At 45.9% G+C, this 25726-nt stretch overlaps 1 protein-coding gene across 2 annotated transcripts in view; it reads left to right on the forward strand.

The window, feature by feature from the left end:
* BMERB1 (bMERB domain containing 1) overlaps nucleotides 1-25726 on the forward strand; it is a 92363-nt gene that overhangs the window by 36939 nt on the left and 29698 nt on the right. For both annotated transcript variants that reach the window (XM_045542659.1, XM_045542660.1), the window contains exon 2: nucleotides 16764-16887. In XM_045542659.1, the coding sequence (XP_045398615.1) occupies nucleotides 16764-16887 (124 nt within the window). The remainder of the gene's footprint in view (nucleotides 1-16763; nucleotides 16888-25726) is intronic.

Raw genomic sequence — 25726 nt, forward strand, 5'->3', positions numbered from 1 at the left:
CAAAGCGAGGCGACTTCCGGGGGGTGCCGTGTGGGATTCGCCCATGTTTAAAAAACAACAACAAAAAAGATTCTATAGGATTTAAAACTAGCATTTATTGTCTGCGTTCCTAGTTACAAAATTAATACATGTGTGTAGTAATCACTGTAGTTACAATGATTATATTGGGCGTTTATCCTATGTCAGGTGCCAGCACTTCAAGCTTTACATGCATTGTGTCACTTTGTCTTTATGACTATTCAATGACAGAGGTCCTGTTTATTATATGCATTTCACAGGCATGGAAACTACAGAGGCTACATAGATATCACATAGAAAAAAATCACCCACAATTCTAACCTCCAAAGTTAACCAACATCCTGATGCTTGTTTTTCTAGTAATTTTTTTCATGTTTTTTCCTGTGTAGCTAATATCTATTTTATTTTCCCTTTTTTGCTTACCACTAAATTGCAATCATATTCCCAAACCATCAAGTATTCTTCAATAAGTTTGTTTTAACCAGCCCTTATGGCCAAACATTGGAAATTTCTAGTATTTTCACTGTTACAAAGGGTGCTGTTGTGAGTAGGCTCTTAGTGGGCTAAATTCTGATTATTATTCTATGAGGAACGTGGAAGGATGAATTCTTCTGAAGGAGGGTTCTGCATTTACAAGCTCTTCCCTCTCCTAGGAGGCAGTTGGCAAAGTGGTTGAGAGTTGGACAAACCTAGGTTTGATTCCCAGATCTCTGCTAATTTACCGGTTGTGTAAACTAAGACTAGTCATGTTCCCTTTCTGGGCCTTGCTTCCCCATCTATGAAACGGGGTTAAAGTAATATTTCCTACCTCAAATGGTTGCCCTGAGGATTGATGATGGAATTAATGCTTTGAAAGGGCTTAGCATTTGGTTATGAGGCCTAGAAAGCTTCTCTCCCCCTCTCCTGCCTCTTGACCACCAAGTCAAGACCCAACGCATTCTTTAGGGTCTAGCTCCAATGCCACCCCCTTCGTGAAATCTCTGATACTTCCTGGATAGAAATATTCCCTTTTCCTCCTTTTAAAAAAATTGAGGCAAAATTCATATAACATAAAATTCACCATTTTAAAGTGTACCATTCAGTGGCATTAAGTACATGCAACCATCATCTCTAGTTCCCAGACATTTTCATCATCCCACAAGTAAACTTTTTACCCATTAAGCAGAAGTCACTGTGCTTCAAAATTTCCCATATCCCACATCCTGCATGACTGGACCTAGGGGCTCAAATGCAATCAGCAGGACTCAATCTTTCCATCTTCTTCTCCTTATTCTGCACCTACCTGTGTTGGCTTTACTCTCAGACAGATGCTTTCCATGTGTCTAAGCATCAGCTTCAAGCTTCCATTATCCATCAGGTATAATCTCAAACAGAGAGAGAGAGAGAGACTTTCATTAGAAGTCCTGAAACTGACTCTTATGGCACCAACTTGGATAATTTGCCCAGATCTGGACCAATTACTGTGGCAGGGCACAGGGGAAGAGGTGGCGGTGGAATATTCTGATTGGTCAAGTTCTGGGTCACGTGACCATTCCCCCAAAGGACAATCAGGAAATGAGTGCTGAGTGGGGCAGAAGAACAGATGTTGTTCACAGGCCTGGGCTTGGGGAGCTGGTCTCAGAGGCCAGGGGTCTGATCCTGACCTTACCATCATCACTTAGCAAATCTCCTGGCCGATCAGACCCTCACACTTTCCATTTGTAAATGGGCTTCTTGCCACTCATTCAAATCCCAATTATTACCTGCCCAGGGAAGCCAGTGCTTTCTTTTTCCATCCCACTTGTTTAATTTCTTCAGAGAAGCCTTTGGATTATCTCTGAACCATTTCTACCTTGAGAAACTGGGCTTAGGAAATTATGCACCAGCATTTTATGTCCATTCTGATCATTTCAGTAATTGGTTCTGAGACACTGCTCATTTCCCCAAGCTCCATCCCAAGTATAAACTACCATTTCCAGCTATTTCTTTGGAGGAAAATAAGGAAGAATATTTGTTTTCTTTCCAGGAAGAAAGAAAGGAAGCAAACAAATAACAACAAGAAAACTAAAGTGAATCCTAAAACCAATTTTTTGGTTCCCAGACTGTCCTATGCACCATTCTACACATAATTACCTAGTCTCTCTGCCTACAAACCATTTATTCTTGGAAGCTGGCCTAGTTAGTGCACAGCTAAGGAAATAATCCAAAATCCTTCAAATCCATTATGTGTGAGGCCCATACTGATGATTCAGAGAATATTAAAACTGGCAGATTGTTTTGCTCTTAATGGAGCTACATTTGAGGATTATTTTGGCTGTAGATAACCAAAAATCATTCAATTCAGCCAAAAGTAGATATTGTGGAAGGATTCTGGAGCGTCTCACAGAACACAGGGGTGGAATTTCACTGGAATTCAAGAAGGGACTAGAGCTTGTTGTGGAACAAGAAGATCCCTTCTGCCACCTCCATCTCTTGACTGTGTTTTTCTCTTCATGTCTCCTTTATTCTTTTCTCTCATGGAAGACTGGCTTTCTGTGTTTTTTAGAAGTTGTGGCATATAGCTACCCGGTTTATATTTTAAGACAGTAGTTAAATTGAGACTGGAATCTTCATCTCAATTCCAAACTCTCAGGGAAGGAGCCTATTGGTCCATCTGGGGTCAGATGTCCCACACCTGGTCCAAAGTTTATCTCTCCATCTCTCAGCTCTTCTCCATGAGGGCTTTGTTCTTAGGATTCATGTGATGCCAGGGTTTCTTTTCCCCAAGAGTTTCTATAAAAGTTCTGGGCCTGCTACTTGTGGTGTGTATCCAACCCCATGTCCATCTGAACCAGCCTTGGGAGCCAGGGAAATGGAACACAGTGAGAGGCCCAGTGCCCACCCGGGTGAGGTCAGCCCCACTAAATACCCAAGACCTGGGAATGATGTGTATGTTGGTTCCCCCAAAGGAAACAGGGGTCTTGTTACCAAAGAAAGGTGAATGGATGCTGGGAGGCAAATCAACAAATGTCTATTGCATATAGGGACATCACACTGTGACATTTAGAATCTAAATGCCCTGAACAAAATGGCAGGAACAGGAAATTGCTGTTCATACTCCGTCTTCTTGGAGGAATTGCTTGTTTTACCGTTGGCAAAATTCCCTCCTGCAGGTTCCAGCTTCTCTTAGAGCAGACCTTCCGCCTTGGCAAACCTAGCGCTATGGAAAGGTTTATTTTCCATCTTCCGTGCAGGCTCACAGCACTCACTTGATTGAAGTTTTGTTTTAAGGGAAGCAATGACTTGAATAGCTAACAGTCCTGGTCAGCTCTCAGCAAAGGCAGACAGAGCCGAACTTTCCAGCTAGGCCCAAAATAGCTGTTTTCTGACGTGAGCTCTCCGTGACTCATATTGGAGTTTTCGAGGCTTGGGGGTACTGTTGACATTTACTCTGCTCCTCCCACACCGCAGAGTCTAACTTTTCCACCTTCCCCCAAACATAAGTTGGCACCTCGAGTTTATCCCATAGCACACTCCATTCCGACCCTGTTTTTCTTTTATCCTCAGTGTCCGATTTCAGATCCAATATCTTTTTCCTCCAACCTCTGCCAAACCAAGACTTCCACGCTCAGTTACCAGTGCCCACTTCAAGAGGTGCCACGCAGGGAAGTCCCGGGACACACACCAGGCCTCACTCAGGCTGGGACTGGTGTTTTAGACCCCACTTTCTAAACAAGGTGTGATCCTGGGCGCGTGTGCCTGGGGATACTCTGGCTTCTGTGAGACTCATCCGCCACACGCCCAGCCAGTCGGCTCTGTCTGCGGGAACATCTCCTGCAGGGCTGTCCCATGCTCTGCAAAGAACCATGAAGCTGTAAAGTTGTCCATGGCTAAGGTAGAAGAAGCGGAGGGCATCTGCATATCTGCAGGAGTGCGTTTGTTTATTGCACTTATTGTATGCATTTTATTTTACTGCATTCACTGCACCCTTGCTATCTCCCTGCACTAAGTGCTTTGCACGACTTATGATGCATTCAATCCTTCAACAGCTCTGAGGCAAGAGCGGAAGGCTGGTCTTTTGATTTCTGTGCTTGCTCCCTGAACAGAGCACTCTCTCTTGGGAGACACGGCGACTCTTCAAAATAGAATCAGGTCAAATCTCTCCCTTGATCAAAATTCTCCTGTAGGTCAATTACTGGGACTAAACTCCAGACTTTTCAGCTTGGCCCGCAGCCTTGCATCACCTGGCCCCTTCTTCTTGTAAAGCTCCTCCTCTTCCTCATTTTGCTCTGCCCACATTGGCCTTCTCTCTGTCCTTGAACGTGAAGCTTGTTCCCCTCTCAGGGGTTCTGAGCGCGTGCCTGAAGCTTTCTTTCCTTCTGTCTTCCTGGCCCGGCTTCTACTGGGTGGATATTCAGTGTCAGCTCAAATGCTACTTTCCCAGAGAGGCCTTCTGTGACCCCCGTTATCTGAAGGAGTCCCCCCATCCATCACTTTCTAGCCCAGAACCACATTTTACTTCGTTAGCAGCCCTGTCAACTTAAATGATGTGGTTTGTTTATCTTTCTCCTTGCCGTCTGTCTTCCCTACGAGGATAGATGTTTCATTTCTGTACGCCTCGCTCCTAGAACATTACCTGGTGTGCGGTGGGTATGTTGAATAAGCAGAGAGCCCTCAAATGACAGAGGAGGCCATGCTTTTTGCTCCAGGTCCCATGGAAGAAGGACCAACCCAGTGGGGACAGAGCCCCGCATGTTCAAAAGGCACGCTGGAGAGAATAACAATCAGTGCCTTGGAAAAGTATCCCAACTGGCTGAAACTTTGCCTAGCTTTTGTGCCCAGTTTGGGTTTTTTTGTTTTTTTGGTGTCTTTGGCTTTTGAAGCCAGGTCGACCCTTGGATGTGAACCTTTAGGTTTTGCATCTCCCGCTGCATTGCTGGGCAGTTGTCTCTTGTGTACTACCTGCTCTCGCTGGGGCACACAAGTTGTTCTGGATTTTTGCTCCACTGGCATGTGAACCTCTTCACCTTTCCATGTGGAAATATTTTTTTAATTATAAAAATAATACCATACTCTGCTCTCCAGGAGGTACACATAACTCCCCATTCCATACGTGTGGGCTGTGCACAGTGATTTCCTTCCCAAGAGGAGGGGAAGGGAGAAACTTTAGAGTGGAGAAACCTTGCAGATACCACCTCAGCCAGGTGACTGAGGTTGGCCTCCACAGTGCCAGCTCAGCTTGAGGGCACGTGCTGAGAATGGTGATTCACCTCTGTGGTCTTCCTCCCAAACCCGTAACCCCAGCCTCATCGTCAGAAAAAGTCAGAAAAATACCACGTGAGGGGCAAAACTGACCAGTACTCAAAACTGTCAAGGTCATCATCAAAAACAAGGAAAGTCTGAGAAACTGTCACAGTCTAGAGGAGCCTAAGGAGACTCTAGCACTCAATGTCATGTCAGGGTCCTAAATGGGATCCGGGAATGGAAAAAGGACATTAGGTCATACCTGTAGTCCCAGCACTCGGGAGGCTGAGGCAGGAGGATCACCTGAGCCTAGGAGTTTGAGGTTGCTGTGTGCTATGATAACACCATAGCATTAGCCAAGGCAAGAGAGCGAGACTCTGTCTCCAAAAAAAAAAAAAAAAGGTAAAAACCAAGGAAATCTGAACGAAGTATGGATTTTAGTTAATTTTTAAAATATCCTTAAGTATTTCCAGTCCTGATGCTTTTGCCTTTGTGGTTGAGCTCCCTGATTAGGGCCTCGTCTTACTTCTCATGCGGACTTTTCACCCAGCGTCTATTTCCATGATTGCTTCCCTCCTTCTTCCACCATGATCCGATTCTCCCGTTTTCCCATTGAACTTGGCTCCCCTCCACGCCCGCACAGAGCCTGTGCATAGGCTTCCCTGGCTGGTTTTCCCTGAGCTCCCGGCCCCAGAACCCCCCTCATTCAGATGAGGATAGATCTCACCCTTTTCCCTGGTCTTGAACTTTGTGAAGGAAAATAATATTCCCTGTGCAGTTTCTCTCTCCTGTCAAGTTTCCAGCCTGTGAGGAATTTAATGAGCCACATGATTCCCAGACTAAGCAATTTTTAAAAACTGAAATATTACTTGAGACAGTCCCAATTTATTTTCCTCCAGATTCCAATCGTTTTAACCCCACCAAGCATGGTTTTAAGCAGCACCATCTGGTTCTTTAACCATCCTTGCGTGACCTGGGCCCTGGGCTTGCTTCTGAATTGGTTTGTAAATTGGAAGCATTAGGGAGTCTGAGTAAAGATGCATGAATCACTGCTCAGGATAAATTTATAATTGTCTGTATTCATGAAGTCATTCTGAGATTTGCAGGGTTGGAGGACATTTTAAAAAAATGAACCTTGAATAGTAGGATGAACCTGCAGAAATGCTGAAAATCTTTAGTTGTTTATGTAGTTTTAATTGGATAATTCTTATTGTTATTACAGGGTTACCAATTTCAACAGTTTTAATTCGACAGCCCTAAAATGGTTCCCTTTGAATTAGGAAGAATACTTTATTCTCTCGTACAGTCCCAAAGGGTCTTAGAAACCAATCTGAGCCCTTTAGCTTGGGGCTGGGAGGAAAATGACAAGAGTGGTTTAGTGACTCATTGAAGGTCACTTAGAAGTGTTGGGGTGAGGACGCTGAGTAATGTAAAATGACATTACAGATTGTTAAATAATGTGCCAGAACTCGTGTCATCCTCAGAGTCTCACCCTGGAGGTAACATAGGCATAATTCAAATGAAAACCTTGTTGGAAATCCCACCTGGGAACTGCAGTCCCAGTCTCTGACAAACTCTTATGAACATCTTCAATGGTGATAAACCATTTCTTAGAAAGGGAGTTTGGTTTTTAGAACTACCAAACTCTGAGTCAAGTTGTGCAAATACAGTGGTTGATCAAGTCATATGAAGATAAAGAAGTGAATATAAATGTAGCAAACTGCTTTTCTTGAGTGGTTCATAAACCAATTTGAAAGCAATTATCATAGAAGAGTTTGTTTATTAATACCTTTCCTTATTCCAGAAAGGATTTGATAGTTTTATAGGAGACTAAGAAATGTTTTAAAAGGCTGGAGGAGTGTTGATATTATTAGATGCATGGAGCATTCTAAGGTGATTCTTTGAAGGATATTCTAGCATATTTGTTAGAAAATAATTTATTATCAATACCTTAATATTGCTCCCCTCCTCTCCCTTCTCCATGCCCGATGTTGGTTTTGTGGACAATGCGGGGGGGGGGGGGGGGGGACATGTGGCTTTTGGTCCTTCTTATCTTCCACGAAGGCACAGAATGGGGTGATGTATGAAGGGGGCATTCCCAGTGAAGGGAATTCTAGGGAAGAGGTGAAGTTGGGGCAAGGGACCCCCACGGATATACCGAGGGACAATTGGTATTATGCCATTTCATCTCTGCAGCAGCAACTTCATGAGGTAGTCGTTACCGTTCTCATTTTACAGAAGAGGAAACTGAGACTTAGGGAGATAAGTAATTTGCCCAGGTCATGCAGTTAGTGGCAGATAGAGCCGGGGCTTGAACTGGAGTCTCTCCCAAGCCGATGAACACCGCAAAGCATGGAAGCAACTTTCTCCATGACAGTGTAAGCCCCTTGCTAGGAGGTCAGCTCCACAAGGGCAGAGATGTTTGTTTTGTTCATTGTTCCTTCCCATTGCTTAGAGCAGTGTCTGCCACAAAGCAGGTTCTAGGTGCATAGTTATTAAATGAATAATATAATGAGAGCAGATATTACAGAGAACTTTCCATTTGCCTGGCACTTACATAAATAGCCTGTGAGATGGGTATGTTTGTCCTTATGTTGCAGATGAAGAAACTGAGGCCCAGAGCCATCGACTGGTGGGTCGAGCATGAGACCTGGACATTGAGACCCCAAAGCCCATACCCATAGCCACTCCTTTCTCCTGCCCCCTTCAAGGGCTGACCTGGCTCCCATGGTGCCTACACATGCCACCCCTTTTCCTCTTCTCTTTTGTTCTTTATTTTAAATCTGTTTTGAATAGGTAGCACCTGCTGATGGGTTAAATTGGTAAAATTTAACAATGTAGTTAATAGCAATGTACCAGTGCCAGTTTCTTGGTAATGTTAACAATGGAGGGAATGGAATGAAGGCTATGGGGAGCTCTCTGTACTCTCTTTGCAACTTTTCTGTAAGTTGTTCCAAAATAAAAAGTGTATTTAAAAATTCTAACAAGAGGCCAGGGAAAGTGGCTCACACCTATAATCCCAGCACTTTTGGAGGCGGAGGTTGGAGGCTCACTTGAGGCCAGGAGTTCAAGGCCAGCCTGCACAACATAGTGAGATCCCATCTCTACAAAAGTTTAAAAAAAAATTAGCCAGCTGTCGTGGTGCATGCCTGTAGTCCCAGCTACTTGGGAGGCTGAGGCAGGAGGATCACTTGAGGGCAGGAATCTGAGGTTACAGTGAGCTATGATTATGCCACTGCACTCTAGCCAGGATGACAGGTTGAGACCCTGTGTCAAAAGCAAAAAACATTCTAACAAGACAAAGGGACATAGGAGGTGAAGTTGATTCTCCCCAACATTGATCCTCATGGCCCTAGTGTCCTCCCCTAAATGCAACCGCTGTGGCCCTTCTCTGGGAGGATATTTCAAGGACTGAAATGAATAGGTCTACCTTCATTTAATTGCTTTTGTTATATGAACTGGGTTGAAATAATTACTCAAAATGGTTGATTCGGCTTTAGGTAAAAGACTTGACCCACGGCTGAGAATTTTCCTTCAGGCTTGAGTTCTCACGTAATTTCCAGTGAGAACTGAAGAGCTTGGGCTGACTGCTGTTGGTCGAGGACCTTCAGAACCACATTTTGCCGAGTCATTCCATATCCTGTCCAACACGGATATGAAGCTGACCCAGATGACCTCTAAGACCCTTCCAACTCTAAGAGCTGGAGTTTCACTCTACAGTAGCTTTCCCAGGGGTGGGATAGGTGCCCCCGTGGTACTCAGATACTTCTAGCATCAAAGAACAGTGAATGACATTGCAGAAAAGTCATTCTCTTTTTCCCAGTGATCAGCCTTTCTGATTTCCTAAACAAGAAAGCCTCAATTTGATGCCAGTTTGCCTTGAACACCACTAGTATTTGCTAATGCACCTTGTTAAGACAGAAAAGTCAGCTTCGGTCTGAACCTTGAGCAAGCCACAGTATTTATCCAGAATTTAAAACGTTGCTTTGTCTTCATCAGGTTTATTTTTATGGCTATTTTTGAGTTATGCCAACTAACAGTGACTTATTATTTATGGATGTGATAGGGTATTTCCTTTAAGGAGTTTGACTAAAAAAAGTCAATGTCAAGAAATACTGCATTCATGATAGTGTCCACAATGCGTGGCTGTGGTGAATTTGATGCAGTGTTTAGAGTTTTGGAAACACTATTTGGTAGCCCTTTGACCTTAGAACATCAGTTTTGGAATCAGATAGATCTGGGTTTGAGTCCCATTCTGCCACTCATCAGTTGAGTGCCTTTGGCCAATCATATATGACCTCTCTAAGCCTCATTTTATTAATCTAGAAAGAGCAGTCGTTAAGAGCTACTTTGCAGCTCACAGCAAATGCTTAATATGAGTGAGCGCTGGGGTGTGCACCAGGTGCTATGATGAAGCAGAAGCAAAAACAAAGATTGTGCAGGACAGCGTGGGCTTCAATTCCTACCGCAACCCACAGTTCGAGAAGACAGAATAGGGAAGGCTTCCCTTTGGTTCCCAGCAGTTTGACCCTCCCACCCCCTAATTAAACTGGAAGCTTCTAGGAGATTGCCAGCCCCCATCCATTATCACGTCCACCATTCTTGTCCCTGTGTAGCTTTACATTTCCAAGATAAATGATTAAACCTGCCGGCACATCCCCGTCCTGCCCTGGTGCTCAGTTCTTGTTTGCTACTGCTGCTCATGAAGCTCATGTCTCCCTGGGGTGGCATCTGGGGATAGGAAGATGGATTTAGCTGCCTCTTCCCCCAGAAGTGACTCAGCTCCTAGAAGCTCAGTGACAGCGATGGCAGTGGGAGCCCTAGGGACTCCTGTGCCTCGATGCTTGGCTGTCCCCACACAGCAAACAGGCTGTGCTACAAAACGTTCAGTAGAGCCTTGCAGTGCCTGTCTTCTCCAGCCAGCCTGAAACATCCCTCCTGTCTCCTCCCATGACTTGTCCTCCTTGCGGAAACAGCTGGTGAAGAAAGGAACATCCTATCATGCTATAATAGCTTCTATCACGCATGTTCAGACTGGAAAGAAACCGACTGTGCGTGATCTTCATTTATTCATGTCCTATGCCAGCATTTTCTTTCTTTCTTTTTTTCTTTTTTGGAGACAGAGTCTCACTCTGTCGCCTGGACTAGAGTGCCATGGTGTCAGTCTCGTTCATAGCAACCAGAAACTCCTGGGCTCAAGCGATCCTCCTAAGTAGCTGGGACTACAGGCACATGCCACTGTGCCCGGCTAATTTTTTCTATTTTTAGTAGAGATGGGTCTCTCTCTTGCTCAGGCTGGTCTCGAACTCCTGACCTCAAGCCATCCTCCTGCCTCAGCCTCCGAGAGTCTTCATGAAGGTTCCTGGATGTGATCCCCCAACCTGGGTTATCCTAGTCCCCTCCTAGGGGGAGGGGCAGGGAATTGCTTTTTTAACAACCCGCCCAGATAATCACCATGCCCACTAATGCTTGAGAGCAGCTGCTCTTCAAGTACCTAAAGCAATATACGGTACTCAGTTTCCCCTATCGTTATGATGATGATGGTACTTCTTAAGTAGGAAGGTAGTTCTTACATGAATATGATTGATGACAACAAGAGCTTCCGAGTAGGATAGATCTCCTTTTAAATCTCGGCCCCATCACGTACTCCCTTTCCTGAGCCTTGATTTCCTCATCTATGAAATAGGATAACAGCACTGACCATCCAGGACTGTTTTGAGAATTAAATAAGGTAATGCATAGATCATGGTGTTAAAACGTCCATACTCTGTAGAATAATTTAAAGAGGTTTATTCTGAGCCAAATTCGTGTGACCGCCAGCCTGGAGCACATGGCCTCAAGAGGTCCTGAGAAAATGTGCCTGAGGTGGCCGCGTTGGAGTTTGGTTTTATACATTTATGAAAACAGGAATGACGTGAAATCATAAATCAGTACGTGGAAGGTGTGCATTGGTTTGGCTCGAAAAGGCAGGACATCTCGAAGGGGGGGTACAAAGATTCTTTGACTTGGAATTGGTTAAGGAAATGAAGCTCTGTCTAAAGGCTCGGAATGTTTTAAGATAAGGAAGTCTATTAATCAGAGATCAGCCACTGGACACAAACTGGCTTAGGCGATCTCTCAAGCAAATGGTTGGCCTGCAGGTGATTTAAACTTTGCTCTGCATGGCCTTAGGTCCTGTTAATAATTTAGTGTCTTATTGTCTGAGGCCTGTCCAATCTCCTTTCCCTTGGTGGCCAGGAACTCAGCTTTAAGGTTTTTCTGGGGTCCCCTTGGCCAAGGGGGTGGGGGTCTGTTCCGTTGGCAAGAGGTGGGGGTTAGGGTTTTATTTTAGTTCACATTGGCATGTGATAAATGCTCGCTAAAGGTTAGCTGTTATGGTTACTGGGTAAACCTGGGTTTCTTAACCTAAACTTTTTCTGTACAGGGCCAGGTGGGAAACATTTGAGGCTTTGTGAGCTATGTGGTCTCTGTTGGAACTACTCAGTTCTGCTGTTGGAGCACAAAAGCAGCCATGAATAATACATAAATAAATGAGCGTGACTAATGTTCCAATAAAACTTTACTGACAACATCAGGGATCAGGCTGGGTTCGGCCAGCTGGCTGTGCTTGGTCAAGCTCTGGCCTAGGGTGCTGTGAAGATTAAATGAGGTGTGACTTGCATGAGCCTAGCACAGTGCCTGGCACAGAGTGCTCGCTATGAGAAAGGATTCTGTTTCCTATCCAATTTGAGGTTTAGACTTCATTCCTTTCTCCCCAGGAAGAAAGCATCCTTCAGTGGTTAGCCCCATTCTCTGCCCCAGATCAAAGCTAAACTTTCATCTTGGCACCTGGTGCCTGGCAGCTTCCACCTCCGTCCTCCCCCAGGGATGGAGGTAAACTGCCAGTTCTCGATTAATTTTCTTTGTCCCACGCCTCGCCCCAGGGTGTGTTGCCATTTTCAGCATCTGTCCCATGGAAATCATGTTGCCCATCTGAACTGCGATGTGAAAAATGAGGATGCTCATATTGTGGGGTGGTTAACTATGCACTTGCACACCCACAGATGCATTTAACCCTCACCAGGAGGCTGTAAAATGTGGTTAAGGGCATGTGGTTTGGCGGGGTGGAGGAGAGAGAGAGAGAGAGAGAGAGTGAGAAAGCTGGGTTTGAACTGTCTCTGCAACATTCTGGTTGCGTGATGTTGGGCAAGTCACTTTCCACCTCTAAGCCTCAGATTTGTTGTCAGATTTGTTTAAAATGGGATTAAATGAGATAATACACATAGAGCCTCCAGCACATGGCAATGATCGAACCCCGTTGTGCAGAGATGAAAAGTGATGCTAAGAGGTAGAGAGACTCATTCGAGGTCTTTCAGCAGGTGACTGATCTCAAACGAGGATCTCCGACTCTGGCCCCCAGCTGGCTTTTGCCAGACCCATGTTCCCCTGTGCACTTCTCCCACCCCCTGGCTGCTTCCTGGGACACCTGGTGCTTCCAAGGCTGTGCTCCGTGTGCCCAAACTAAAGCCCCTGGAGAGAGTGACACTGCTGTCAGGGAGCTTGCAAGCCGGCGGCTATCCATCCTTGTGGTGGGTTAGTGGCCTCTTAAAATTCATGTCCATCTAGAATGTCAGAATGTGACCTTATTTGGAAATAGGATCTTTGGAGGGGTAATTCAGATAAGGATGCAGATGAGATTACACTGGAGTCGGGTGGGCCCTACATTGAATGAGACAGAAAGGGACACACAGAGCCCCTAGGAGGAAGGCCACATGAAAACAGAGGCAGAGGTTGGAGTGATGCTACTACCAGCCAAGGAACCACCAGAGGCTGGAAGGGTCAGGATTGCCAGGAGCCACCAGGATCTGGAAGAGACAAAGAAGTATCCTTTCCTAGAGCTCTTGGAGAGAGGGTGGCCCCACCAGCACCTTGATTTTGGACTTCTGAACCATGAGAGACTAAATCGCTGTGGTTTTAAGCCTCCCTGGTCATGATGATTTGTTGTGGCACCACCCTTGCCTCTGAGATGTGAATGAACGCGGGGTGTGGACTTAGAACACCTGCATGGACCAGAGGCAGCTGGGATGGGCCAAAGAGCATGCATCTGGAGCCAGACCTGGGCTCAGCCCTTTCCCTTGGCAGCCCCAAGCCTTTGTTTCCTTATGTGTACGAATGAGAGCATACCAACCCTGCTGGCTTTTGGCGAGGATTAAAAGAGAAGGCGGGGCAGAGCAGGCACCCTGGCGGTGACAAGGGCAGTTGTAACCATGTATAGAGCACGGCATGCCTCGGTTCATTCATGCCTCGCAGCTGCCACGCAGGGTGGGCTCTCTTGCTGTCCCATGTCACAGAGGAAAAACTGAGCCCCTGAGAGGTCAAAAAACTCTCCAAGGCCATATGGCTAGTGAGGGGTGTGCCAGGACTCAAACCCAGGCCATCCGACTCCAGGACACCCCCACCCTGCACCCCCAGGTCACTGCAACCCTCAATTGCCCTGTTCCCAGAGTCCGCGAAGCTGGTCCTCTAGCCTGGTTGGATCCCGGCACATAGTAACTCTCGATAAATATTAATATTTTTATCCTACGCCTTCCTCCTTCCCTCCTTGCTCAAGCCGGGCCTTATTGCTCCAATCCCAGGAGCCATCTTGGCATGGGGTCAGGGGCAATAGGACCCCAAATCCGATTCCAGCGGCCTTGAAGCTTAACCTGATGACCCCACAGAGATCTTTACCCAGCACATCACGTGGAAAATTTCCTACAACTCTCCTGTAGACAGCTGCAGCCTGAGACAGCTCCTCTGACCTCTCTTCCTCCCTCTCTTTCTGACACTCCTCCCCTCCCTCCACTGCATCTGTGTGTTCACCCAGAAGGCTGGAGAGTCCTTAGGACCTGCCAGCCTTGGAAGGCAGGGAGGAGATGATCGACAGTCTCTCCAGTTTCACGTTTTCCCCGTTCACCCACCTCCCTTCTTGCCCTTCTGCGTACACAGTTGTTCAATGCCCTCTCCCCAGCTCTGCCACAAATTCTGCACTATGTTCTGTGCTCAGCCACGTTGTGAAACCTTGGAGCTCTCTGAAAATATAAAAGAAGCAGACATGGCTCCGAGATGCTGAACGGAAAGGGGAGAAGATCAACAGGCCTGTGACTGGCAGGCTGAAATTTCTTGTCTCCAACTACTTCCTCGGCCTTTTCCGTTGCCTGTGTCATTATTTCTCTTCCAGATCGGGAATTGTCCCAGAGAGAATGGAGGGAGGCCAGTCCTTGCGATGTGAGCATTGACTATGGGGAATTGTCTTTCTCCTGACTCCTCAGTAAAGTGAGGAGGAGTTTGATTGGTGGAGGGGAGACGGGTCACTCTGCCACATGGAACAGATGCGTTAGGGGCTAAGTGATGGAAGGGTGTGCCAACTTACTGAAAAGCCAGGAGAGCCCCACAGATGGACAGACATGGTATGTGGGCTCCTGGGAGCCCGACTTCAGGGAAGTCTGCAGATCACAGCCCTGTGCAGGTGTGCAGGCCCAAGGCCCCAGGTCGTGGGTGGGAGACAGGCAGGTAGAAAGAGGGCAACTTTCCAAAGATAACGCCTGGCAACAGAACTGAGATGCAGGGTGGGGCCCAACCTTGGGGGTGTGTGTGCAAAGAGTTAGCAGATACAGGTGATGTGACGTTGGTCTCAGAGGAAAGCAAGAATATCTCCTCCCGCAAGACTCCCCCGCTACCTGTAAACAGCCTTGAATGTTGCATCCCTTAACACTCAGCCATTCTTCTGGAAATGTAGCCTAAAGGAACCTCTTAGATGTGTGCAAAGATTCAGCTTTGAAAAGGCTCATCTCAGGGCTGTTTATAGTGGGGAAAAATGGGAAACAACGTAAATGTCTTGGGATTGACTAAGTGATTCCTGATACAGCCACAAATAGAAAGCTACCTACCCTTCTGCACTGCTGCTCAGGAAGAACATCCAAGGACAGGCGAAAGTGAGAAAAGCAAGTAAGGAAGGGTGCGACCTTAACTTCATATTATAAAAATGAGACCTATGTAATGATGGATATGTGTATACGTATATAATGGTATATATGTGTGTATATGCACATGCATATATTAACATTTTTAACTGCTAACATTTGTGTACATTTTTGTCTTAAAAATATGCTTGTCTGTGTATAATATTATACATGTAAATGATATATATATTTCCTTATATATGCATACTACATATATATGATCATACAAACTATCATATGCACACTGGAAGCATATGTACCAAAATGTTAGTAGTAATATATGTGGTGATAGGTATATACACACATATACATACATGCATATATACATACCATTATGCAAATTCCTATGTTGAAGCCCTAACCCACAGTGTGGCTGTATTTGGAGATGGGGCCTCTAAGGAAATTTTGGCCTTGTAGTCATAGGCCTATTGGAGATTTTCTGCCATTTCAGTTCAGCATTTCAGAGCAATGTCTGCTTCTTTTATATTTGCAAAGAGATCCAAGATTTCACAACATAGATGAGTGCGGAAGGTAGATAGTGCAGAACCTGCTGTTGAGTTGGGGAGGGCAGTGTGGAACAACTGTGCAAATGGGAGGGAGTGAGGGGAGGTGGGTGAATAGGGAAAATGTGAAATTGGAGACTTTGTCCTTGTATTAATAAGAAGAGACGGCAGAGAGCTTGCCCCCCACATCCCACCCTGCCCTCCCCAGCACATAAGAAGCAACCATGTGAGCACATTGCAAGAAGGCAGCTGTCTGCAGGCTGGGAAGAGAGCCCTCACCAGACACTAGCCCTGCTGGCACCTTGATCTTGGACTTCTAGCCTCCAGACCTGTGACAAAATAAATTGCTGTTGTATAAGTCACCCAGGCTGTGATATTTTGTTACGGCAGCCCTGGCAGACTAATACGCACACACATATATGTAGTGTCTGTCTTTATATGTGGTCATGTATGTATGGTAATATATATGGTTTTTACGTATGGTTTTCTGTGTATATGGCAGTAGATAGAACTCTGACTATATAAGACTGGAAGAGTGCCCATCAGAATGTTACTGGTGGCTTTCTGGCAGTGGGTTACAGATGACATTTTACCTTGTTCTTTTTTGCCTACCTGTATTATCTGAATTTTCTACAACAAACTTGTATTGCTTTGTATTACTATTATTTACATTACTTAGTATGACCATAAGATAATTATTATAAAACTTTCTTCTGCCTTGAGTCAGCCTTGGTCTTGGAGGCTGGGATGGGGTGGAGTGACCATGGGCAGGGGGCTCAGCAGGGGCTGGCAAAGCCTTCAGCAGGTTTTCATGAGCCCACCTGAGTCTCCACTTGCCATCACACAGGGTTCCCATGGAAAACGTGTTTTCCAGTCTCTGCAGGGCCCACGCACGAATACACATTTGCAGCCCAGGCCGAGGTCTGTGCGCCCTCGTGGTGTGTGGTAGTCTCGGAGCAAGGCTGTTCCCTGGGGTGACAATTTGGTCTGCTCCGCAGGAATCTCTGAGAACCGGTACAGCCCCCGGGTCCTGACGCCTGCGTCTCTGTCTCCTGCACAGGTCAGCTGGACATCATCTCCATGGCTGAGACAACCATGATGCCGGAGGAGATCGAGCTGGAGATGGCGAAAATCCAGCGCCTGCGGGAAGTCTTGGTCCGACGGGAGTCTGAGCTCAGGTTCATGTGAGTGCTGGGGGGAAGTGAAGAGGAAGGGTGTGGCGGGGGTGGGGCCTGGAGAACCTAATACTTACTGATTGCCTGCTGCGTTCCAGGCACTGGGATAAAGGCATTATGTACATTTAAAAAAATGTCATTTGATTGTCACTACCACCCAGAGAAGTGGGTATTGTCACCCCCACGTGTTAAGCAAGGCCTGGAAGTTGGGATTGAATTCTGGCTAGTCTGACTTTGAGCTTCAGTTCCCTCGTTTGTAAAATGGGGGAAAATACTAACATGCCTCTCGGGGTCATTAGCAACCTCAGTGTTACGTGAGTTGAACGTCCATTATCTACAGAGCACAGCGTAGTCTTTCAAGAGAAACTGTCGTTTTAAAAATTGGGCTCTGGCCGATAAACAATGAGTTTAAAAGCAAAACAAAATAGAAACAGAGGGTTAAGAGGCATCTTGGGCTGGGCGTGGTGGCTCACGCCTGTAATCCTAACTATCTGGGAGGCCAAGGCGGGAGGATTGCTTGAGCCCAGGAGTTTGAGGTCATGGTGAGCTACGATGATGCCATTGTACTCTAGGTGGGGCGACAGAGCAAGACACTGTCTCAAAAAAAAAAAAAAGAGGCAACCTGGCTGGAAAATTCCCTACACTGCCTGCCAGCTCCCACCCGCCCTCCCCTGGAAGCTGCAGAAACATCATTCCTTCCAGGCAGGCACTGAGCCCCTCCCAGATTCTGTCCCTGACTTCTCATAACGCATGAGGCCAGGTGTATGATTATCCCATTTTGCAGTTGAGGAAACTGAGTTCGGAGAAGTTAACCTGCCCAAGGCTTCCCAGATAGTGAATGGGGGGATTAGGATTCAGAACCAGCTCTTCCTGTATTCTCACTAGGCATTGCATGACCTTCTCTCTCGTCCCATTAAACGGGCTGTGAGATTCACAGCTGCCATTTATGCAGCTCTTTGCCTGAGCCAGACCGTGCTGAATGCTTCAGGGGCACAATCCTGTCTCCTAGGAGCCTCAGAGGAAGGTTCTAGGACCTTCCCGTGTTATGGATAAGAAACATCCTCCCTTTTGTCTGGAAATAAGCGAAAATGATACACAAGCATTCAGAAACAATCCTTCCTGTTTTTAAAAAGGAAGACAGAGAACAGGAGTTGTGTTTTAGAGTACAGCCTGAAGGTGCTCAAGAGGGTTGCTGCTTTCGCTGCCGTGGGAACAATGGCTGCCACTTTGGATTTACTGACCTTTGCGATGTGTGTGCACATGCCCATGAAGTGCTCGCGCGTGCGCACACACACACACACACACACACACACACGCACGCATGTGCCTGGCACACAGCGAGTGCTTATGGACCAGAATAGCTAACATTTCATAAGCATTAGCTCTGAAGCAGGCACTGCACAAAGCTCTTGACTTGTGAGCTCACTGAATTTCCTCATCAACCCTGTAAGTCCAACCACTTAGGACAAATATCAACAGTGGACACCTGAATAAGTCATCTAAAGGATGCAGAAGGATGGCAGTGTAGTCAGGACATAGATCGGGGACTTGACGATGTTCTCTAGGGGAGGGGTCCCCTCCCAGGTCCCAGAAGTCTTGCTGGAGTCCTAGACAGTATTGGATAATAATAACACTCCCCCCAAGCCCAGTCTTGTACAGTGAGTGTGTAGCCTGCTGGACATGAAGGTGCCAGGAGAGAGGATACAGCACACTCAGATGTAGACAAAGTCTTCATCTGTCATCCTCAGCCTCCCAGGCCAATAGGCCATGGGCCAAGTCCATGCTCGAATTCGGTTCCCCACCTGTTTCTCAGCACCGGTCCTTTCATAGCAGTGGGTGGGTCCTGTTTATTCCTATGTTAGAGAAAAAGGAATTGGAGGTTAAGAAATTTGCCCAAGGCTGCATTAGCTAATAAGCAGCCAAGCTAGGGCCCAGTCTGCCTCCACAATGTTTACTAAGTGAGTAAATCAGTGAAGGAAGGGAGGGAGGAACTATATCTACTATGATAATTCCTTAAAGAGTGTAAGCTCCATGAAGGCAGAGACTTTATCTGTCTTTGTCACTGTTGTGTCTTCTCAGCCTCTTGAACAGTGCCTGGCACTTATTAGGTGCATTAATATTTGTCAAATGTGCAACGAATTATTTGTTCACATTCCACCCTTACCCCAGCACCACCACCCCCAACCCCTTGGCATCCAGTAGGAGAGAGAAAGAATTTCAGGCCCCGTAAGCATTTTCAGGCTCAGGCGAGAAGCTCCGAGTGACAGGAACGTGACAGCCCTTGGCTGAAATAGTTCTAGTGACTGCATCTGTCATCACCACAGTGAGACTGGTTTGTCACACCTGCTCCAGGGTAATCACACTAATCTCCATCGGCTCCTGTGGAGCGTGTGTGAGGGACCGTATTTCATGGTTGACGATGCCTCTCGCTTCACTGCCTCCTGCCATGTTGACTTTTGAGAGTGAGTCCAGCATCTGCCGCCTTCCCCGCACCCCACACCCCTGGCCTTTAGAATTATTCTTTCTTCCGTGGGCTTCCCTTGTCTTGGCCGCTCTGCCTTGTCCTTTTCGCCGGTATCCACGGCCTCTGTGCCTTCTCCTTGTCTTCCTGCCAGGACATCGAGGAAGGAGAGGGAGATTAGCCCATTCCAGGGAACTGGCAAGAAGTCGAGTGACATGGGCTCAGGGATCATCCTGGCTCTTTCTCCTCCTTGGTCTGTGGTCTGTGACCTTGGGCACATGACAGAGCACGTTAAGAGTTGCAGCTTACTGAAGGCCACACAGCACACTACCTACATTGCACTCATTTGATCTTACTTCAGCAAGAGAACTTGCTAAATTCTCACAAGAACCCTGATGGCTCTAGTCCTTCTGTTTTTAAGAATAAGGAAACTGAGGTGAGAAAGTGACTTATTCAGGGTCACCAGCTAGTATGAGGCAGAACCAGGATGTGAACCCTGGGCCCTGGCAGAGCCCTCAACCCTAAGCTATTCTGTTATCTTTATTCCCAAAGCGAGGACCCCTTTTCTCTTTGCCTTGCGCTTCTAGAATGCAAAGGCAAACTCCTGGCTGGATGCCCTCAATGCCCCGTCAGGGTTTGTCTCGTTCCACCGTCCTGAGTTGAGTGTGGTGGACACTGGACTGGTTCTCCTGAGTCGGGCTGTGGGCTTTTCTGTGCCCTTTCTCTGGACATACATAGTTTATCCTGAGCCTAAAATGGTGATCTCCAACTTGCAGTCAAGGTTTGTGAAGTCGACCTGCTGGGACTTTGCCTCCAAGCCCTGTTCCTATAGGATTCTCAAGGACCCCAACAGTTGACATTCATCAAGCCCTTAAGCCCTGCACACACATTGTCACATAACCTATGTCAAGTGCTTACTAACAAAGGACAAACCAGGAGCTGCTCTGGCACGCCTGCTTGCCCCAATTCAGGCCCGTGAGGTCAGGTTTATAGACGAGTGAGCTGTGAGTGACCCTCCAGCCAGCAGGTGCACCCCACTCTGGATGTTCATCGTGCCCCCTCTGGCTTCCAGCCTGCAAAATGAATGGCATTGAGAGACCTCTCTCTTGAGGTTTGGCCCCTCAGTGTCGTAAAACCACCTCTAGAGGAGGCGGCAGACATCTGGGAGAAAATGCCGGAAGCTTGCTTTTTTTTCCCTCCCTGCCATCGCGTCCTGTCCTGCTGCAGGCAAGGGCTCTTGGAGGCTGTCGCCAACCTCAGACTCATTTTCTCGCCCTGCATTCTGGCACCGAATCACATCATTCACCTTTAATCACTCCTCTTGCAGCCCTGGCTGCCGCCCCAGCTTTTCTGCGCCTCGAGTACCAATCCTGCGCCTATTATTTATCTGGGTTTCAGAGAATTAGTATCTTCAGCCTCCGAGTGGGGGTGGGGATGGGGTTGGTTATCTTTCTTTCACACCTGCTTGCTGGATTTTCATAAACAGGGTAGTGTGCCCTGTCACTCAGCTTGTTCTGGGCAAGGCGGGTTTTAATCGGCTAGAGAGAACTGCAGTAGGCAGGAAAGGTGGGGGGGGGGCGTACAAAAGGACATATTTCAGGACCACAGCCCTTGAGTTTCAATAGTCCAGACCCTGAGCTTGAACTCCGGTAACTTCATTTTATTAAGAAGTCTCAGGTGTGGTGAAGAGGTTAGGGCTTAGGGACCTCACAGAGATTCAAGGCAGTGTGATAGAAAGTGCATGAATTGTAGACAGCAGCTTTTTAAATTCTTGCTCTGCTGGGTAGTAGTCTAAGTGTATCGATGTGTTGATTCATTTAATCTTCACCGTGACCATATAGGCAGATAATATCGCACCCCGCCCATTTTATAGATGAGGAAACCGAGGCACAAAGAGGTCAAGTCACTCATTCAGGGTTGCACAGCTTTCATGAAATAGTAGATAATGATAGACCCAGGCATTGGGGGTCCAGAGCCCATGGTCTCAACCTTTAAGCAATGGGGGGGTCTCTCAAATGGTTTTGGATCCAAGTTCTACATCTTACCAACTTTGTGGCCTAGAGCAAATATTTTGCCCTCTTTCAGCCTGTGTTTCCCCATCTGTACAATGGGGACAATGATGTCTCCCTGGCAACGCTCTAGTAAGTGCTGAAAAGAGATGACACATATCAAAATGATGGCCCTTCCTAGGTAGTAAACAAATCAAAATTCCCTTCCCTCATTTCACTGTTAACGTTGTGCTTTGAGGGAAAGCAGACCGGGGTTGCTTAGCCATCTCCAGAGAATTCCCAGAGAACATTCCTTTCTCTGAGAGAAACTGGGGCGTAGAGTGGCCTCCTTGAGAGCGTCTGGGGATGGGCTGATTCTCTGAGTGTGGCTCTAACCACTAAGCGCAATTCTATCCTGGGGCCTAGATTTTATTATTAATAAAAAAATTGTTTTTATAAACCTGCATTTTTCCCTCCCATTAATGAGCTGATAATGCTGAAGTCTGTTAGGCAGAGCTTCAAGCCAAGGGCAAAATGAAGCATGTGCGTTTATGTAACTTGACACATCTCAGCCACATTCGGAGTTTTGCGTCACTCCAGTTGCACTCTGGGTTTTAAATAGCATCTCCTAAGAACAGGTCACTGTTGCTGGAGCCACCGTACATATCAGGTGGGAAGAGACCGCGTTAATTGCAGAAAATCTAAAATGCAATTTGTCTTGGACAAAATATACAAGCATTTGGGGAGTAGAGGAGGGAGGGGTAGAGGGAGGCCCTGAAAGAAGAGCAAAGAGAGACAGGATGGAGAATGTTCTAGGCTAGATCTCTGAATGGAAGGACCCTCCTCTCCTGCTGAATTTCTCAATGCACTGGGAGGGGGTTGAGGGTGAAGATCTAGGTTGGTTGGATGGTGAAAGGAATGTCCCCCACTTGATAGGCCACTGCTGCTCCCCATTGTCTTTCACAATCAGAACAAGTTTCAGGAAAAGAAACTTCTCTTTGGAAGCTCGTCAGCTTCTGTACATTTATTTCATTCTGTTGGCTCTGAGGGTCTCCTCTGAACCACCTGGGCTCTGGTGGGTTAGGAGGGAGATCACCTTGTGTTGGTTTGTTTTATGTGTCAACTTGACTGGGCCATAGGGAGCCCAGACATTCCGTCAAACATTATCTCGGGTGTGTGTCTGTGGGGGTGTTTCTGGGTGAGACTGACATTCAGATTGGTAGACTGAGCAAAGCAGATGGCCCTCCCCAGTGTGCTGTGGGGGGGCTGTACCCAATCAGCTGAAGGCCTGAATAGACCAAAACGGCTGAGTGAGAGGCAGCTCCTCCTGCCTGACTGCTTGATCTCGGACATTGGTCTTTTCCGGCCTTCGGACTGGAACTTACACCAACAGCTCTCCTGGGTCCCCAGACTGCCGATGGTAGATCTTGGGACCTCTTAGCCTCCATAACCACGCGAGCCAATTCCTTATAATGAATGTATCTATCTATAAAATCCTATTGGTTGGTTCTGTTTCTCTGGGGAACGCTGACTAATAGAGCCCTGTTTAGGCTCAGAAATTTTCATCTGGATACTTTGTGTGATCAGCAAAGACCTAGGGCATTAGATAAGACTGAGATAAAGGGAGATTGGCTCTCCCAGTTTGGAAGACAATTTGGTGATACCTAGTCAAGGTGAACATGTGCTTACTATGCAACCTGCAGTTTTGCTCCTGGGTAGACCCTACAGCTGTGCTGTATAATTGGTTAGCCACTAGCCTCACATGGCTATTTCAATTTGAATTAATTAAAATTAAATTTGAAATTTTTAATTAAGCATTTTAAAATGCAACTCCTTAGTAGCTCTCACCATATTTCTAGTACTCATTAGTAAATTATGGCCAGCGGCTACCCTATTGGAAAGCACATATTTTTATAGACCATTTATGTTGTTGTAGAAAGTCCTATTGAGCATCACTGCCCTAGAGAAACATTATACATGAGCATTGGGAGGCATGTTCCAGAATGTTCATAACTTCCCTGTTTGCAGCACCAAAGACTGGAAACAACTCATATGTTTATCAGCAGTAGGAAGGACAAATCAGCTGTGGTCTAGTTGTACCATGGAATACTATATAGCCATGAAAAATGAATGGGCAACAACAGGTATTAACACAAATGCGTCTCAAAAACAAGATTGAGCAAGAGATTTATATAAAGTTTATAAAAGTAAAAAATATATGTGCAAGCATTCACATATGGGTGGCAAATGCGTCTCAAAAACAAGATTGAGCAAGAGATTTATATAAAGTTTATAAAAGTAAAAAATATATGTGTAAGCATTCACATATGGGTGGTAAACTATAAAAATAAAAAGCATTAATACAAATTTAGAGTAGTGATTACCTCTGAGGGAATGAGGAAAAGATAAGATTAAGGGGCTTACCAAGGTATCTAGAGTCACATATAGGTTATTACTTAAGCAGGATGAAGGCAACATAACTGCTTTATTATTCCATAAACTGTATATAGATGTTTATGTATGCTTTTGTTATCTAATTCACACATTCATTTTTTTTCAAATTTTTTATTGCGGTAAAATATATATGTTAATAATAAAATTCGCTGTCTTAACCATTTTTAAGTGTTAAGTTCTGTGGCATTAAGAACATTCACACTGTTGTGCAACCGTCACCACCATCCCTCTCCAGCACTTTTTTCATCTAACAAAACTGAAACTCTATACCCATTGAGAAAATAACTTCCCATTTTCCCTTCCCCACAGCCCCTGGCAACAGCCACTGTTCTACTTTCTGTCTCTGATTTTTTTTCCCTTCTGTGATTTATTTTCCATAGTTAACAGCTTTAGTAAAATAACCTCAGAAAATTATAAGATTTTTTTAAAAAAGAGTACTGTCTGAAAAGAGAACATCCAAGGCACGATTGCTATTATTTTGAATATAATATACAATTATTTTCTACAGATTACATTGGGCCAGTGTCAGAGAGCTTACTGATACATGGAAAAATGTCAACCATCATAGTTTATATACATTTTACATTACATATGTTACTTCCGAACACTTTTCCAGTAAGATTTGTAAAGGTGGAGGAAAAACTAAAGGGCTTGTTTTTTGTATTCTTTAAAGGTCTATTTCATTAAAATTTAATCTTCAGAGAGTATTTTTAACTAGCTCTCCTGTCTCTGTGATTTTGATAACTCTATGTACCTTATAAAAGTGGAACCAGGCCAGGTGTGGTGGCTCATTCCTGTAATCCTAGCACTCTGGGAGGCCGAGGCAGGAAGATTGCTTGGGGCCATGAGTTCAAGACCAGCCTGAGCAAGAGCAAGACTCTGTCTCTACAAAAAACAGAAAAATTGGCCAAGCACGGTGGTGAGCACCTATAGTCCCAGCTACTTGGGAAGCTGAGGCAGGAGGATCACTGGAGCCTGAGTTTGAGGTTGCAGTGAGCTTTGGTGACACCACTATGCTGTAGCCTGGGTGACAGAGCGAGACCCTATTTGTCACACCCACGCACACACAAAAAGTGAACTCATACAATATTTTTCTTTTTGGGCACAGGCATGTTCACTAGGACATGGATATCTTTGGGGGCCATTATTCGGTCTACTACATTAAGTGACCACAGCAATTCATTTAAGGGCTAAGCCCAGAGCTGGACTCCCAGTGTGGCAGCAATAGTGACAGAGACAGAGGTGGCCCTGTAAGGCTGGGGATAGTGGAGGGAAGCACACTGTGTGGTGCACCCTCATCACATGCTGCGGTTCTCAACATTTTTTGAAATCTCCCAAGAAAGAAGCATCTTATAAAAGAGAGAGAAAAGGAGATGGATATCAGTAAACTGCATGTATGATGGCCTGGAGATTAAGGATTTTTCCATTCTCTGTGCTTGCTTCTGGAATATTGCTGATTTGAGTGGCAGCAGAGATTGAGAAGGGCTGTTCCAATCACTTGATGGTCTGAATTCAATCAGATAGTGCTGGCCTGAGCCTTCCTCCCTCATGTGCCTTCAAATAAGATACCAGCCATCTCTCTCTCTCTCTCTCTCTCTCTCTCTCTCTCTCTCTCTCTCTCGATAGTTCTGGGACAGGATGCCCCAGGAGGAATGGGAGGGAATAAAACTAAACTTTGGGAGGATATAAAACCATAAACTTAGCAGATATGCCATGGTGTCTTGGTTCTATATGAGCATAGCCCTAACCACCCCCTAAGACAATATCCTGACTTACATCTTTCATTTTATTTAATTGGCTGCTGTTTATTGAGCAGTTACATAGATCTTGTTTTCTCCCCAAATTCCGGCCCACTCGTGGTCCTTCTGTCCTCAATCCACTAAACTCCTTAGAGGGTTCAAGTTAGATTAGCTCAATCCAAGACATTCCTGGTTGGTTCTGCCAA

This window comes from Lemur catta, chromosome 2, assembly GCF_020740605.2.
Source record: "Lemur catta isolate mLemCat1 chromosome 2, mLemCat1.pri, whole genome shotgun sequence".
NCBI classification, from domain to species: Eukaryota; Metazoa; Chordata; class Mammalia; order Primates; family Lemuridae; genus Lemur; species Lemur catta.